We start from the raw sequence: 14,779 nt of genomic DNA, 5'->3' as shown, positions 1-14,779 counted from the left end.
CTGGACCCTAGAATGGAAGGCAGGAGACAGTGAAGACTCTGACTCCATTCCCTCCTTCTTGGTCAGGTGCCCTGAGCCATCTTTGCAGACTGACCTCAAATGGGCTACACTGGTCACAGAGACCCCCTCCCGACCCCTGCCCTGCCACCCCCACCTAAGGGGTCATCAGGGCCAAGAGCTTGAACTGCCCTTGTGGGGCTGGGTACCTCCAGTTCCCCTTGGGGTGTCTGAGCAGGGATGCTGCCCCTGTCGTGCGGTACCAGCCAGGTTGGAATAATGTATGTGTCCCTGCTTATGCCCTGTGTTGGATAATGGGTCCACGTTAGTGTTCATTGGAAATGTTCCTGCTGGATACACACAGAGAACAATGCACATTTATAAAGAGGTTTGAGTGGTGCCAGGAGGCTCTGACTCTGGGAGTAAGTGAGTTTTATCAGGCATTCAGCTTAGACAGTGACTTGCTGGGGAACAAACCCTTGGTGATTTTTTTTTATTTAGCCAGAGTCGGGGGTCTCCTGTCCCTTGCATGCCTGATTGCTGTAGGTTTTGGTTTCGAGATGGGCCTGTGTTCCTTCAAGTCCATGGTGAGCACCTGAGTGTTCAAGGCCTAAGCTGGGGTGAGGCAGATGCTGGGGATGGTCAAGGGTGCCCCTGGAATTGCTCCAGGGACAGGTCACAGAAAAGAAGCTGGAGTTCAGGCAAGAGCACGGCTGTTTCCTCCATGTTTGTCCTACAGCCTGTCACCTAAACCACTGTGAACCCCAATTTTATTTTCTATCAAGTAGATATAATATTTACTGGCCAAAGATTTTGAAAAAAGGACCAAATGAACTGATTATTGAAGGTCCCCAACATATGCACCAACACTCTTCTCGGCATTGAGGATGCAGCAGTGGGTAAAAGTCCTGGACTTGGGAGGTGATTGATAAAAATGACCCCATAGAGTGGTCTAATCTACTTCGTAATAAAAGAACTAGTTTGGTGTTCCTTTAAAATTCTTACTTGCTTGATACCTTAGTATCAAGTTTAAACTGTAATGTCAAACCAAGGAATACTCAATGAGAATTTCCCTATGAGGAAATTTATTCTGTTGATACTTAATTTGAATTGTGTAAGACATATATCTCCAATTTTATAAAACCTATATGGAAGACTATCAGTCCAGAGTGAGGATTCTTATCTAGTTGGACTGACTTAAAGGAAATTGGGACAATAAGTTACTGTCTATGTATACTCAGATTCTATACTTTCTTGACTCTAATCAGGAAGGGAGATAACTTCATTTTGGGTCTCAAGTCAAGCCTTACATATTGCAGGTGTTTATGTCTGCATGCATATTAAGGATAGAGCAGAAGAACTATATTTAATATTTTAGTTATCACCATGGTAGCTGTGAACATTATCAAACTAGCTTTTGTTATAGCTCCTGTCTAATTTGTTTTTTTTAATTTAGTAGATATTTTAGTATTTAAATACCCAGGCTTAAGAGCAGATAAGTTGTTTAATGTTTCCCTACTAACTATTGGTAAAGGTTTAGGCATTTAATATTCCTTTGTGTCTGAAATTTTAAACTTTGGCTAGAGACAGAGGAGGGAAAAGGTCAAATGAGAGAGAGAGAAAAAAGCCCTATGCAGGTTGAGAAATGCCTAAAAGGGTGAGCTAGCCAGACTGTGGAGATACTCTTTATATTTTGTAACATTCACTTTGGGTAAATGCTTTTTCACCATTAATAAATGTATATCCTATGTACAAAAAAAAGTGACCCAGTAAATAATAGTGTGTTAGAAAGTTGGGGAGATGAAGTAGAGAGAGGGAAGAGGGTGCAGAGGTGGGAGGTGGCGGCTTAAGGGAGTGTCAGGGAGAGTCTCGAGGAGGAAGTGGGTTTTGCACCATTTCTTCAAGGGAGAAAGGCAGCAGGTCATTCGGCTACGTGGGCAGAAGCATCCCAGGGGACTGGGGCTGAGGCTGTATTCCTGGAGTATCGTGGGAATGTCAAGGAGGCTTATGAGACTGGGGAAGAGTGACCAAGGTCAAGGAAAGGGCTAGAGAAGTCACAGGGAAAGGACGTTTTAAAGACAGTGACTTTTGCTCTAGAAGAGAAGGGTACTGCTGAAGAGTTTGGGGCAGAGATGCAGTATGGGCTGGCTTTACTCCAACAGGATCCCTATGGCTCTTGTGCTGAAAGCAAAGCAGACTCTATGGAGGCCAGGGTGGACGATGGGGAGGCCGGGGCCATAAGGACAGTAGAAACACAGGGACCTGGACCAGGGAGGGAGACGTGAAGGTTGCAAGAAGTGGTGGCCTTGGGGATTTATTTTTTAAAAATTTGCTGAGGGATCATGTATGGGTGTGAGAGGGAAGCCAAGGAAACAGATCTAAGAAGAGAACTTGTAAAGAATCAGGAAAATGAGAGATTACATGTCATTATGTAGGATCCATCAAAATGTATAAATGCATTCTACTGTCACGTACAACTAATTAGAACAAAATAAAATTTAAAAAAACAGCACCCAGTCCTGACACATGGGAGGTGGCCACAGCGCTTCTACCACTGCTGGGCGTCAGCCTTAGGTGGGCTGAACCAGCCTGTAGGGGTCAGCGGGAAAGTGGCACAGGGGATCTGGGATTGGGCAGATGCACCAAGGCTTACAACCAGAGGCAGGATGAAGCCCTCTGAGGCCAGGGGAGTTCCTGGGAGAACAGGGAGAGTCAAGCCAGAAGAGCTTGATGGGTACAGAGGAGCAGCCTGAGGGACTGTGGAGTTCTGGCTCTGTTGCCATGTGTGGCACAGTCCAGATGAGCTGTGGACTTGAGTGAATGACAGGGTCAGAGCCATATTTAATCCTTTGGCACCCACCTGAGCCAAGTGACTCCATCCCCCAGTGACTTCCAGGACTCAGCTTTCCCTGCCCATATGAGGTCAGCTGGTGTAGGCCAGGCCCCACTGGGCCAGCTAGCTCTGCCCCATCTGTCTCTGGTCCTCCTTGGACTAGTTGAGTCCCCTCACAATGGTGACAGAGATACAAAGGGGCAAGACTAATCTGCTTCATAAGACTTTGACAGGTCAAGGCCTCCAAATTTCCAATGGTCAAGTCCAAAGTCCAGGGGTAGGAAAATGTATTCCACCTCAGTACTTGAAGGGACTTCAAAAGTCACATCACAGTGTGGGCACAAGGAGGGGTGACCGTTTGGTCTTGTAACCCAATCAACCATACCCTGTCACGGCTGGCTCAGAAACTGGGCAGGGCAGGATCTGAAGCAGAAGGGCAGAGGGTAGCTGTGTGTGGGCTAGGCAGCTTCCCATTCCATTCCTGTGACAAATTCCTGAGATGAATCTGTGAGGCAGCTGCTCACCTGATAGCCAAGGAAACAAAAAGATAGACAGGAAGAGGCTAGGGTCTCAATATCCCCTTCAAGGGCACAGCCCAGTGACCTAACTTCCTTCCATTAGTTCCCCATCCAGAAGATTCCACCACCTCCCAGCAGTGCCATGAGCTGGGGAGCAAGCCCTCGACACAGGGTCCTTTGGGGGACATGACAGATTCAAACCATAGCAGACTGCAGGGTTTCATAGGTAGACGCTCATCCAAAGTTCACAGGGAGCACTGAGCTCAGTAGATCTGGTGGTGACATCTCAGTTACCTATAAGGAGCTGCTGGAGAGTTGCAGAGCCTACCTAGTGGGGGGCACCTTTCCTACTGCCCCCAGAGGACGGGCCTTCTTAGCAGCTCTTCCTCCATGTCTGAGTCCCTGCTGCCCTTGAATGCTACCCGTGCTATGTCCCCTCCAGAGGAGCTCCTGCTTAAAAGTCACGTCTGTAGCATGTTCCAAACCAGGAAAGGGGTCGTTCTAGAGGAACCCCGCCCCTGGCCACAGGCAACTCAAGCTGTCTGTTCTCCTATCTCCTCTCCAGTCAAGAAGCAAATCGAACTGAAGTCCCGAGGCGTGAAGCTGATGCCCAGCAAGGACAGCAGCCAGAAGACATCTGTGTGTAAGTGTCCACTCGCCCCCTGCCGGGCCTCTTGCTTGGGTCAGACCTGCCGGCGCTGTGACTGTGGGGACACCAGATGATGCTGGATGGCTTCCCTTCACCCCTGCTTCCCTCCATCCTGGGCTCTGCACATGGGCACACTGACTGGGTGGCCAGTGGGCAGCCCGGGGCCTGTCCTCTGCCCTTTCCTCCTCCCACTGCCTCCCTCTGTCCCCTTCCTCCCTCACTTCCCATTTGAACTGCAGTCCAGGGAGTCATTACTACTACATTTCTCTCTTTATTTTTCCTTTTGAATCACTTCCACCTGCTAAGACAGTCCTCCTTCTGGCTCCTCTTCTAGGAGTCAATCACCTTGGGGTGGGATCTGGGAGCTAGAGGGCCCCGGGGCCAGCTCCCAGAGCCAGACTGAGACCGGAGGAAGGGTCATGCCTAGTAACCTCCTCCAAGGGACCTGGTGGGGCAGACAGAGGCCGGAGTGGGGGAGCCGTCCTGCCTCTGGATGATGAAGTGTGGGGCTCCTAGGGAGGATTACGTCTCCGAGAACATGTTTCTGTCGCATGTGTTTGGAAGATTGAAAGGGCTCAGGGTGGGGGAGGCATTTGGAATGTCACCCTGGAAAACACCTGATGGGGGTCTGTCTGAGGGTCTTTCGAGGGAGAACAGGGGTGGAGGAGGTTCTGGGCCCCCAGAAGGTGTTTCCAGAAATCTTCCATTTTCCTACGAGGCAAGTGCAGGGAGCCTACCCTGGTGTCCTTCCCCCGCCTCTCTGTCCTCGTTCCCTCCTCTCTCTCCGCCCCTCCCCATCCTTTCCCCTCACCTCTCAGCTCCCCTTCTCTCCCTGCTTCTCTTATGGTGCCTGCCTGGCTCTCCTTCTCCCCATCACCCTCCTCTCATGTCACCTCTGTGTGCTCCCTTTTCCTCAGTTTCCAGGAGGGCCTGTTACAGAGAGATGGGAGCCACCAAAGTTCCCAGCTCGGTGCTGGGGTGTGACCAGGAGAAGGCTGGGGGCAGAGGGCTTGGGGCCTGGCCCTGACAGGACTGAGCCTGGGTAGAGGGACTCGTCTGGCTTTTCAAGCCCTGGGAGTGGAGAGGGTGCTGCTGGCCGTTGGGTACAGCTGGTGTCTAGCGTCTCTGGTGGCCCCGGCCTGAAGGGCTGGATAACAGGACAGTCAGGAGGCCTTGTTTTTCTGCTTGAATAGGTGTTCAGGGAAGTGGCAGGGCCCTAGGAGATCCCTGGGCCAGGCCATGAATCTGAAGAGAAGGCTGGGGCCGTGACCTTAACCCACACCGGTTCTTTCTGTCTGTAGCCACAGGAGACCATGTGAACTGGGGAAGGCATGTTCAACTTCTGACTCTGCCCTGGTGTGGCTCCCGGGCAACAGGGAAATGGCCTGCATGGGGACCAAGGGCTTATCCCAGTGGTGTCCTCAGGTGGCCATGCCACCCCAGACGCTCATGTCTCAGTTTCCACATCTGTAGAAATGGGGATGCAAAGCCCTACCTTGCCTTCCTCCTAAGGGAACTGCTGGATCCAATATGGACCCTCCTGACCTTGACTTCAGGGGGTCCATGAGCTGGCTGGGAAGCCGCATGTGCTGTTGGAGGTGTGTTTTTCCGGAGTGGATCTGTGTGGTTTGCACGCCCAAAGCGTCCTCTGAAATATGACAAAACCCTATTCTAATGAAATAATGCAAACATCTTTAAATATCTAAGTATTTTTCCATCAACAAAGGATTAATCTCCTTCCAAGCTTCCCTCAGGAAAGCGTGGATATGACCAGGCTGCTGGGAGGCCAGAAGCTGACTACAGGTGTCTGGCCCTTTGTGTTCTTCCCCAATTCCCTGTGGAAGCAGTCCTCAACTTGAGGGCCTCAGTGGACCCTGCTGATTGCTTTGACCAGGCAATCCATGCGTATCCCAAAGCCCTGGCCATTGCTCCTGGCCATTGCTCCTGGCCACCCATCTGTGGCCAGACGGGTAGAAGCCATTGCCTTTTGAGCATGTCACAGCTTTTTCTTACTAGGGGGTCTTTCTTGGGGCAGGATAAGACCTGCACTCCCTCCTTGCCCCTCAGTGACCAACAGCAAATCAATGCTGTCAATACCAGCAGCTGGGTTTATCGGACAGGGAAGACTGGAAGGAAACAATGAAAGGGGGACGTGCCTCTTGCCTCCATAATTTAGACAGGAAACTGTTCACTGAGATTAAAGTTTGCTCATTTCCTGGGGAGGCTTGAAGATCCTCCTGGACTGCCATTGCCTCCTCTGTCCTCGTTGGTGTCACCTGCGTCACGGCTGGGTTGGAAACTTCCTGGATGGTGCCTGAGCCTCCTGTGGGGCTGGCTGATTGAAGGGGAGCAGCGGGGTCTGCTCTGTGTGTCAGGGGCTGTGGCTGGGCAGGTGGCTTTGCCGGGGTCCAGCTCCACCCTCATCTGACAGTCGTTGACTCTGTCTACTTCCTGGGCGGTGTCAATGGTGAATGAGAGGGAAGAGAAGGGTGGAAACCTCTGAATGCTGAGAGGGGTCAGTGTGGTTTCCCGGTGCTGGGCAGCAGGGCCTCTGTGATGGGCGTGGCCTGTGGTAGGTGGAGCAGGCAGGACCCAAGGGGTGCTTAGCTGTGGTGGGGATCTGTCACTGGGGCTGCAGGAGGGGCCAGCCTACCAACAGGAAAACCAATAAGGACAGCTCAGGACTGTCTTCCTCACCTTCTTAGGACGAAGCTTCCCTCTGGAGAGAGGGTCCATGGGTCTCACCCCCTCTGGGTGTCCTCTTCTTTCCACCACTTACTAAACACAGGGCCCTGGGGAAGCAGGAATTTGCTGAACCTTTGGGGCTGACGTTGACATCTTACTGTCCCAGCCTGAAGGTTTCTGGGCTGGTGGGAATGGTGACTTTGTTTAGGAGGCAAAACCTCGGGAAGTAGAGCCTTGGCAAGGAAGGGGGCATAGTGGAGGAGAAGCCTCCAGGGGGAGTAACTCCTTAACCTGGCCGTGGGGATTGGAGAAAGGAGATGCCCCGGGAGACCTTGCGCTCACTGTCACACACCAGGGGTGTCTGGTGTCTGACTGAGCATGCAGTCTGCCTCAGTCCTCAGATCCACCTGCCTGGCCACACCCGGGGCTACCTGGATGTTGGCCCAGGGTCTTTGTCAGGTCTCTACCTGTAGAAATGAGCTTCAGATCCAGTGAGTCTGCCACCTAGCTCCATCAACTGCTACGTTCTCACAGGGCCCCAGGTCCACCCATTCCCTCTCCTGCCCTAATCTCCCAAGAGCCCTGGTGATCCTTTCTTTGCCACATCCTTTCCCCCTGTCTCATGCTTGTCCCCACTACCAGGTTCTTGTTGTCCCTAAATAATCATAAAACTTCCTAACTTGCTCCCAGTTGGAACACTTCAGTAGCTCCCCATGGTATTTGGGATCAGACTTAAACCTCTTAAAAGCCTGACACTTGAAATCCCACCTTCAACTTGCCTCGTCTCGCTCCCCGCTCCTCTGGCCACACTGAGCAACCCCCAGTTATTTCCACCCTTCTCTTGTGTATCAGTTAGCTTTTCATTGCTGTGACCAAAATACTTCACAAAAACAACTTAGAGGAGGAAAAGTTCATTCCTGCTCATGGTTTCAGAGGTTCAGTCCCTGGTTGGCCAACTCCATTGCTTTCAACCTGAGATAAAGCAGAACATCATGGTGGAAAGGTGTGGGGGAGGAAAGCTGCTTAGCTCACAGCATCCAGGAAGCAGAAGGAGAAAGAGGATCCAGGGGCAAGATATATCATCCCCAAGGGCACACGCCCAGTGACCCACTTCCTCCAGCCATGCCTCACCTGCCTACACTTACCACCCAACAGTCCATTCAGATTATTGATCCATCGAATGTAACCTAATCCACTGATTATATTACAGCCTCATAATCTGATCATTTCACATCTGACCATGGCTTCATTGTCTCATACATGAGCTTCCAGGGAACGCCTCATATCCAAACCATAATACCATGTCTGTCTGCCCTTGTCACTGTGTGTTCAAATCCTACCTCTCCAGAAGGTCCATGTTAAATACCACCTCCTCCAGGCAGTCTTTCCCACTTCTCCCAGCAACATGAAACGGGTCCTCCCTCTGAACATCTCTGAGCAGCATCCTTCATCACCTTCCCACCGTGGTTCTGTAGTTCATTCCCACGTTCCATGTCTTGCCTCAACTGGATGCGTCTTAAGAATTGTGATCTTATCTGACTACCCTATGGTATCTGAAAGAAGGTCTTGTACACAGTGGATGCTCAATGATTGCTTGTGTGCTCATGTGGGAGAATGAGTGAGTGGGTGATAGAGCTCGTTGCTCACATGGGATGTTGGGTGGAAGCGGAGGGACATGGGCAAGCTCAGAGCAAGTTCCAGATGCCCTTCAACCTCTCATCCAGGGGTTGCTGTTGGGATCGTGGGATGCATGAGTCCTTGAGTGGAACTCTGGCCACTCCTGGCCTTCCTCACAGCTAGGAATCCAGAGGTGCGGGGGATTCTACTACCCTTATCAGTGAGAGCATCTAAGAACAACAACCAGGCAGGGACGGAGGGCAGCTCACCCTCTGCACTGTGTGTATATCTGCCGTCCCGGGCCAAACATCTGCTCTAGTCGAGAAAACTGTGCATATTGTCTGGTATCAGCCAGGTGTCAGGGCTGTTACCATACCTGACAGAACCACCCCAGGTCCCATCTATACTTGGTGCAGTTGGCCAGTGGCATTGGACAGGGTGCGGGGAATTTTCTGGTTACCACTTACTCTGGCTTGATAAATGTCTGATGGGAAGAGGTTTTGCAGAAGAAATATCAATATTTGAGCTAAAATCCCTGCTTTGAACGTCAAACTTCAGCTTTCTCTTACATTCTTTCCCGTTTCTGATCATGCATCCACCTTTTATTTAACTTTCTTTGAGTCATTTCTCCATTCAGGGCTGAGGTTGGGGGGCTCATCTCATCTAGAGTCTCCACCCCTGGAGCACAAGGTGGGGAGGTCATCAGGGGCTGTGAACTGTCCACGTCTGGCCACTGGTGTGGGATGAGGGAACCAGGTGGTTGTTGGTGGAGGGAGCCTGTCACGCAGCCCACACGCTCTTGGTAAATTTCACTTGGATTTTTCTTGTGAAGGAATTTGTCAAAAGCAAATCCCCACCCTTGCACACTCAGGAAAGCCCAGCCACTCTACAGGGCCTCACAGAGCAGGGCTTCATTCTGTCTGATTTCACCCCCACCCCAAGACACTGCCCCAGATGGTGCCCTCCTGTGACTATCCATCTCTGTATGTACTGTTTTTTTGCCTTGTAGTAACTCAGGTTGGTGTGTCCCAAGGACATAATATGTGTCCAGACCCTGGCATACCTGAAAGGGGCAAAAGACTAGGCTCGGATTTCAGGTAAGATCCATTTGGGAACTTTCTTCTTGCAAGAAGGGTGGGGCGGCCTGGTTGGGGGGAAGACGAGGCCTGGCCTTCCTGGCATTGGAATGAAGACCAAGGCATAGATGACCCCAAGGCATGGCACTTGCTGGAGAAAAATCCGTGGCCTTTGACATTCTTTCCTTGTCTAGTCTGCAGAACAGTGCCCGTGTCTTATGTCCAGTGGGGGTTGTAAGTGACCAATGCTGCCCAGAAAGCCTATGGAGCCAGGGTACAAAAGGCCATCATTCTAAGTAATGACATGCCAGCTGGCAACTCATACCTGCAATCATCTAGGAGACCCCAGGCCCCCGAGACAGTGCATTTTGCAAAATTTCAAACTATCAAGGCATCTTCCTATAGCGCTCCATCTCCATTACAGCTTATGGGTACCATCCACCCACTCTTTGCTGCCCTAATTGATACTTATCTCAGAGGATCGCTGTTTTGCTCACAAAGTCACCTTTTAACTCAATCCAAAAACCATTTAATGGTCCAAAAAAAGATAAAGAACAGATGTTCCTTCCAATGGAGATTTTAAGCAATAAACAGTGGAGCAGAGATTGACGGCCAGGAGAAGTAACGTTGCCCGGTGGGACTTGACTGACAGGAAGGATTCGGGGACGGGGCTTGGCAGACACAGGCTCTGAGCTCACGGACACACCTTGTCTCCCAGGTTAGGATCCAGTGTCCAGTTCACCTGCAACGAGGGCTATGACCTGCAAGGGTCCAAGCGGATCACCTGTATGAAAGTGAGCGACATGTTTGCAGCCTGGAGCGACCACAGGCCAGTCTGCCGAGGTGAGGGCACCCTGGGGAAGGGAGGCTGCCCAGAAAGCTGGACTGGGCATGGAGGATGCAGGCCAGCTCCCAGCTCCTGAGACCCAGGCTCCTGTCCAGACTGTGCACCCCGCTGCCATGCTGCTCCTGGGGCTTCTGGTCCTGCGTTGATTTGCTGGTTAACATATTTAATGGGCAGCCTCTCTGTGTCAAGGCCTATACTAGATCGGGACAGACAGGACTTTACAGATGAATGAGGGCAGCACCTAGGAAGCAGACGGCTAGCTCATTGCACAAAGATATCACAACCACGCCTGGCTAGGGTAGGACATCAGCTTTTATGCCATCTCCTGGTCCAGTCCCCTAGTCCATTGCCCTTATTTGTCTACCCACACGGCCATCTGAAACAATGTTTTTAGCTCTATTTAAGTGGAATGGATCATTGGATCAAAAGGCTTCTCTCTGGGCTTCTTCTAGCCCTATACTTGGGCATCTTGCTCTCAAGGGCTCTGTCATCCACACTTCCAGGCATCGCATGAACCAAGGATAAGCTGGCCCAGCACTCCTCTCCCCAAATAATCTTAAAGCCTCAGCAGTGAGTGTTTGCCTTTGTTGGAGGAGGACCACAGCTACTACTATGGTGGAGGAGCCCCTGACCTCATTCCCCAGGATGCCCTCAAAGAGGGGCCCGAGGCTAGACTGTTAGATGACCTTGAGAAGTCAACAGGGACTCATCTCAGTGCCCCTTTGGGAAAGAAAGGTCCGTTGCCCACTGGAAAGTTACCATAAGGATTCTCTGACCTAAGGAGATTCTTTGCCTCTCTCCAGACACATGCATCAGGATGAAATTCACATAGGCTAAAAGAGGTCCAGGAAAGAAACAGATCCTTCTGACACCAAGGAAGAGGCAAATTTGGAGCTGAAAATCAGTCCCTTTCTTTTTTTGAATGTGCTGATAAGTAATCTGGAAGAGGGTCATGAATATCTTAAAAATAAGTCTGAGGTTGATTCTTCTTCACTCAGCTCTGAGGTAGCCATGAATCCATGGTTTATTATGTACTCTGCATTTCTGCAACTTTCAGGTATATTGTTTCAAATGTATACATAACTACCATTTTTTAAACTTTTTTATTAGTTGTACATGACAGTAGAATATACTATGATACGTCCTACATAAATGGAGTATGATTTCTCATTTTTCTGGTTACACATGATGTAGAATCCCACTGGTCATGCAGTCATATATGCACATAGGGTCCTAAAGTCTGATTCATTCTACTATCCTTTCTACCCCCAGACCCTCTCGACACCCTTCACTCCTTTCTACCTAAGCTAAAGTGCCTCTGTTCTTCCCTAGTTCCCCTGCCCTTATTTTAAGTCAGCATCCACATATCAGAGAAAACATTCGGCTTTTGGTTTTGGGGGATTGGCTTATTTCACTTAACATGATATTCTCTAGCTCCATCCATTTACCAGCAAATGCCATCATTACATTCTTCTTTAAGGCTGAGTTATCCCATTCCTTGGTTTACACCCAAAGGACTGAAAATCAGCCTGTGCAGTGACACAGTGCAATGTTTATAGCAGCTCAACTCACAATAGCTAAACTATGGAACCAACCTAGGTACCTTTCAATAGATAACTACTATATTGTAAAATCAAATAACAACAACAAAAAAAATGTTTAATATAACCCTAACCCATATTGTCCCATCTTCCCAGATGTGAAACACATATAAAAACTTAAAAATAAGCCAAACCCAAAAAACCAAAGGCCAAATGTTTTCTCTGATATGCAGAAGCTAATTCACAATAAGCAGGGGCAGGGCTGGGGAAGAATAGAGTTCCTTTATATTAGGTACAGGGGAGTGAAGGGAGGGGAAGGGGCATGGGGGAAGGAAGGACAGCAGAGTGAAGCAGACATTATTACCTCATGTACATGGATGCCCGCATGACCCATGTGATTCTGCAATATGTACAATCAGAAGAATGAGATTATACTCTATTTCTCTATGATTATCAAAATGCATAAATGCATTCTACTGTCATGGGTAACTAATTAGAATAAATAAAATAAATTTTAAAAAAAACTCAAATCAAGCAACAAACATACTTCATATGACTTGGAACTTAAAGGGCCAAGAAACTGGGCTATCACCTATTCTCCGTGGGCCTGTGACCTTTTATTTTATTTTCTTCAAATGGTGCTGGGGATCAAGCGCAGGGCCTTGCACATGCTGGGCACACGCTCTACCACTGAACCCAGCCCAGGCCCTACTTTCTCACCTGCAAGTGTAGCTAATAATACCTACCCAATGCTTCTTGTGTGCGGGTGAAGAGCAAATGGGTTGTAGATTTGTAAACACTTGATGAATTGGCAGGTGCTAGAGAAAATGAAGATCCTCATGCTAGAACGTGAGCTCTGCAGGGCAAGGGCTTCTGCTTCATCTGTCACTTCCCACAGGGCCTGGCACCCAGTAGGTGCTTAACAGCACGTGTTGAATGAATGATGGAATGAGTGAGTGATTACATAGCACAGCACTGCAATTGCAGGGACCCGCCACAGCAGCTGTGATAGAGGCGTAGCATTGTCCCGTCAGAGGACCCAGGGATGCTTGGCCAATCTGTTCTTCCAAAATCCCTTTCAAGAAGCCAGAAGCAGAGTGCCTTCAGGCAGTGTTGGGACCTGATGTCTCACCAAGACCTTTTCCTCAGAGGAACTTAGTTCTTAATGATGATGGCTGTTTCCACGAACATGCCGAGGGTGGAGAAGGGCTCGTGGTGAGGAAGTGTCTAGTGGAATCACATGCTCATCTTTTTCTCCAAATGTGTCGTGTGCCCCATCCAAGCCATCTCCAGCGATTTGGACCCACTAGGCTGAATTCGGCGCTACACTTTCACCAAGCGTTGGGCTAACTTTTATCACTTCTGTAGTCACATTCTGTCCCCTGCCACTGTGAAACAGAGGTGGTGGGGACTCATAGTTCAAATTCAACTCTCACCACTTTTTAATGGGGTATCTTTGGGCCAGTTTCTTTACCTCTCTGAATCTTTTTTTTTGCTCCCTGCAAAACGGCAGCGACACATATTTCTTTACGGCATTACTTCGGGAATCAGATGAGGCGGTGGACTTGAAAGGGCTCTTTAAGAAGTGTTGCCAGGGTGAGGCACACTCAGACCTGTGTGCCCGCTGAGCACTGTTGGTATACGCTTCCTCCAGCCCCAGAGCCACCTCTAGTGGCTGTGAGTTTTTTCAGGAGCCACTGTCTTGTCCAATCTTAGTGCCACCGCATGGTTTAGAAGTCACATAGACGTTGATGAAGATCACAACTCTGCCACCTATTATCTGGCTGGTCCTGGGTGAGTTTCTTTGTCTTTTTTAGCCACAGGGCCCTTGCTTGTGAATGCAGAAAATAAAACCTCCCCTGCCTACTGATTGTGAACAAGTCAGTTCCAGAAGGTGGCCAGCACCGAACTGGAACAGGGTGGCCCCTCTTCCATGGGCCATTGTGGGGGAGACAGAGAAGGCCAAGGCTCCTGGCTCTGGACATGGATGATCTGTCCTGGGCTTCTCTGCTCCTGCCAAGGGCTGAGAGGAATATTAAATTCTAAGGTTTCTTTATTTTGGCAGTCTTTAAGGTTTTTCTTTTAAAAACTCTTGGTTTTTTTTTTTTTTATTAATTGGAATTGCTATTCTAATTATGATTTTTAGAAGAGTTTTGGTGAAGCCCATTTTAAGAATAAAAAGGGACAATAGTCTTTCAATTACAAGAAGCTCTGCTGAGAATCAGGTTACCGAAAGATCACATTCTGAAAAGCATTGGCTGCCATACATAGTGGTATTATTTTCCCTCTAATGCATTTAAAATATGATTTGGCTTTAAATATTCATTTTCCCACACAATTAATTCTACTAAAACACAGGGCCTGGCAAATAATAGGTTCTCAATAAACGTTTGAGGACCACCTGAATGAATCAGAGATTGAAATGAATGAACAATATGGAACTGTGCCCTCATTTTGGAATTTGAAAATCAGGTATTCACAGGCCTCTCTTTTCTTTCCCTCCCATCAGAAGAAACAAACTTCTAATTTGATGCCTAGAAATTTTTGATCATGCAAAGGAAATTGAGAGCAACACAAAACATTGGTAAACTAATTCCAGCCAGCCCCAGATAGAAGCAGGATGAAATAGACAGGCTTTCATGGAGACCAAATGCTTAAAAATAAACTTTAGCAACAAGTAAAACACCACTCCCGGTAGCCCCTAACCCTGGGGCTCCAGGAAACACTGTATACCACTGGCATAAAGAGAGCCAAATTAACAACCAAGCAACCTGGTTTCTTTCTTTCGTCTTTTTCCACAAGGGCTGGGGATCAAACCCAGAGTCTGGTGCATGCTAGGCAAATGCTCTGCCACTGAGCCACACGCCCAGCCCCTAAGACCTGGTATCTCATGATCACAAGTTGGTGTTGATGGAGCATGGGGATCAACTACCAGCCCCAGATGAGATACTGATTCATCTGCAAATATCAATTCATAAAGCCAGTCATTAACAGGAAACCACATGTTATGTTTTCT

General features: G+C 49.1%; 1 protein-coding gene across 5 annotated transcripts in view; it reads left to right on the top strand.

The window, feature by feature from the left end:
- CSMD2 (CUB and Sushi multiple domains 2) overlaps positions 1–14,779 on the top strand; it is a 550,277-nt gene that overhangs the window by 270,528 nt on the left and 264,970 nt on the right. For 4 of the 5 annotated variants that reach the window (XM_079130765.1, XM_079130764.1, XM_079130768.1 and 1 more), the window contains exons 7-9: positions 3,914–3,991; positions 9,309–9,396; positions 10,094–10,218. In XM_079130765.1, coding sequence (XP_078986891.1) covers positions 3,914–3,991; positions 9,309–9,396; positions 10,094–10,218 — 291 coding nt within the window. The remainder of the gene's footprint in view (positions 1–3,913; positions 3,992–9,308; positions 9,397–10,093; positions 10,219–14,779) is intronic. The other variant, XM_079130766.1, reaches the window with a different exon arrangement.

This window comes from Sciurus vulgaris, assembly GCF_902686455.1.
Source record: "Sciurus vulgaris genome assembly, chromosome: 1".
Classification (NCBI taxonomy): domain Eukaryota; kingdom Metazoa; phylum Chordata; class Mammalia; order Rodentia; family Sciuridae; genus Sciurus; species Sciurus vulgaris.
Note: the sequence above shows the minus strand (reverse complement) of the source record. Positions and strands in the feature narration are given on the sequence as shown.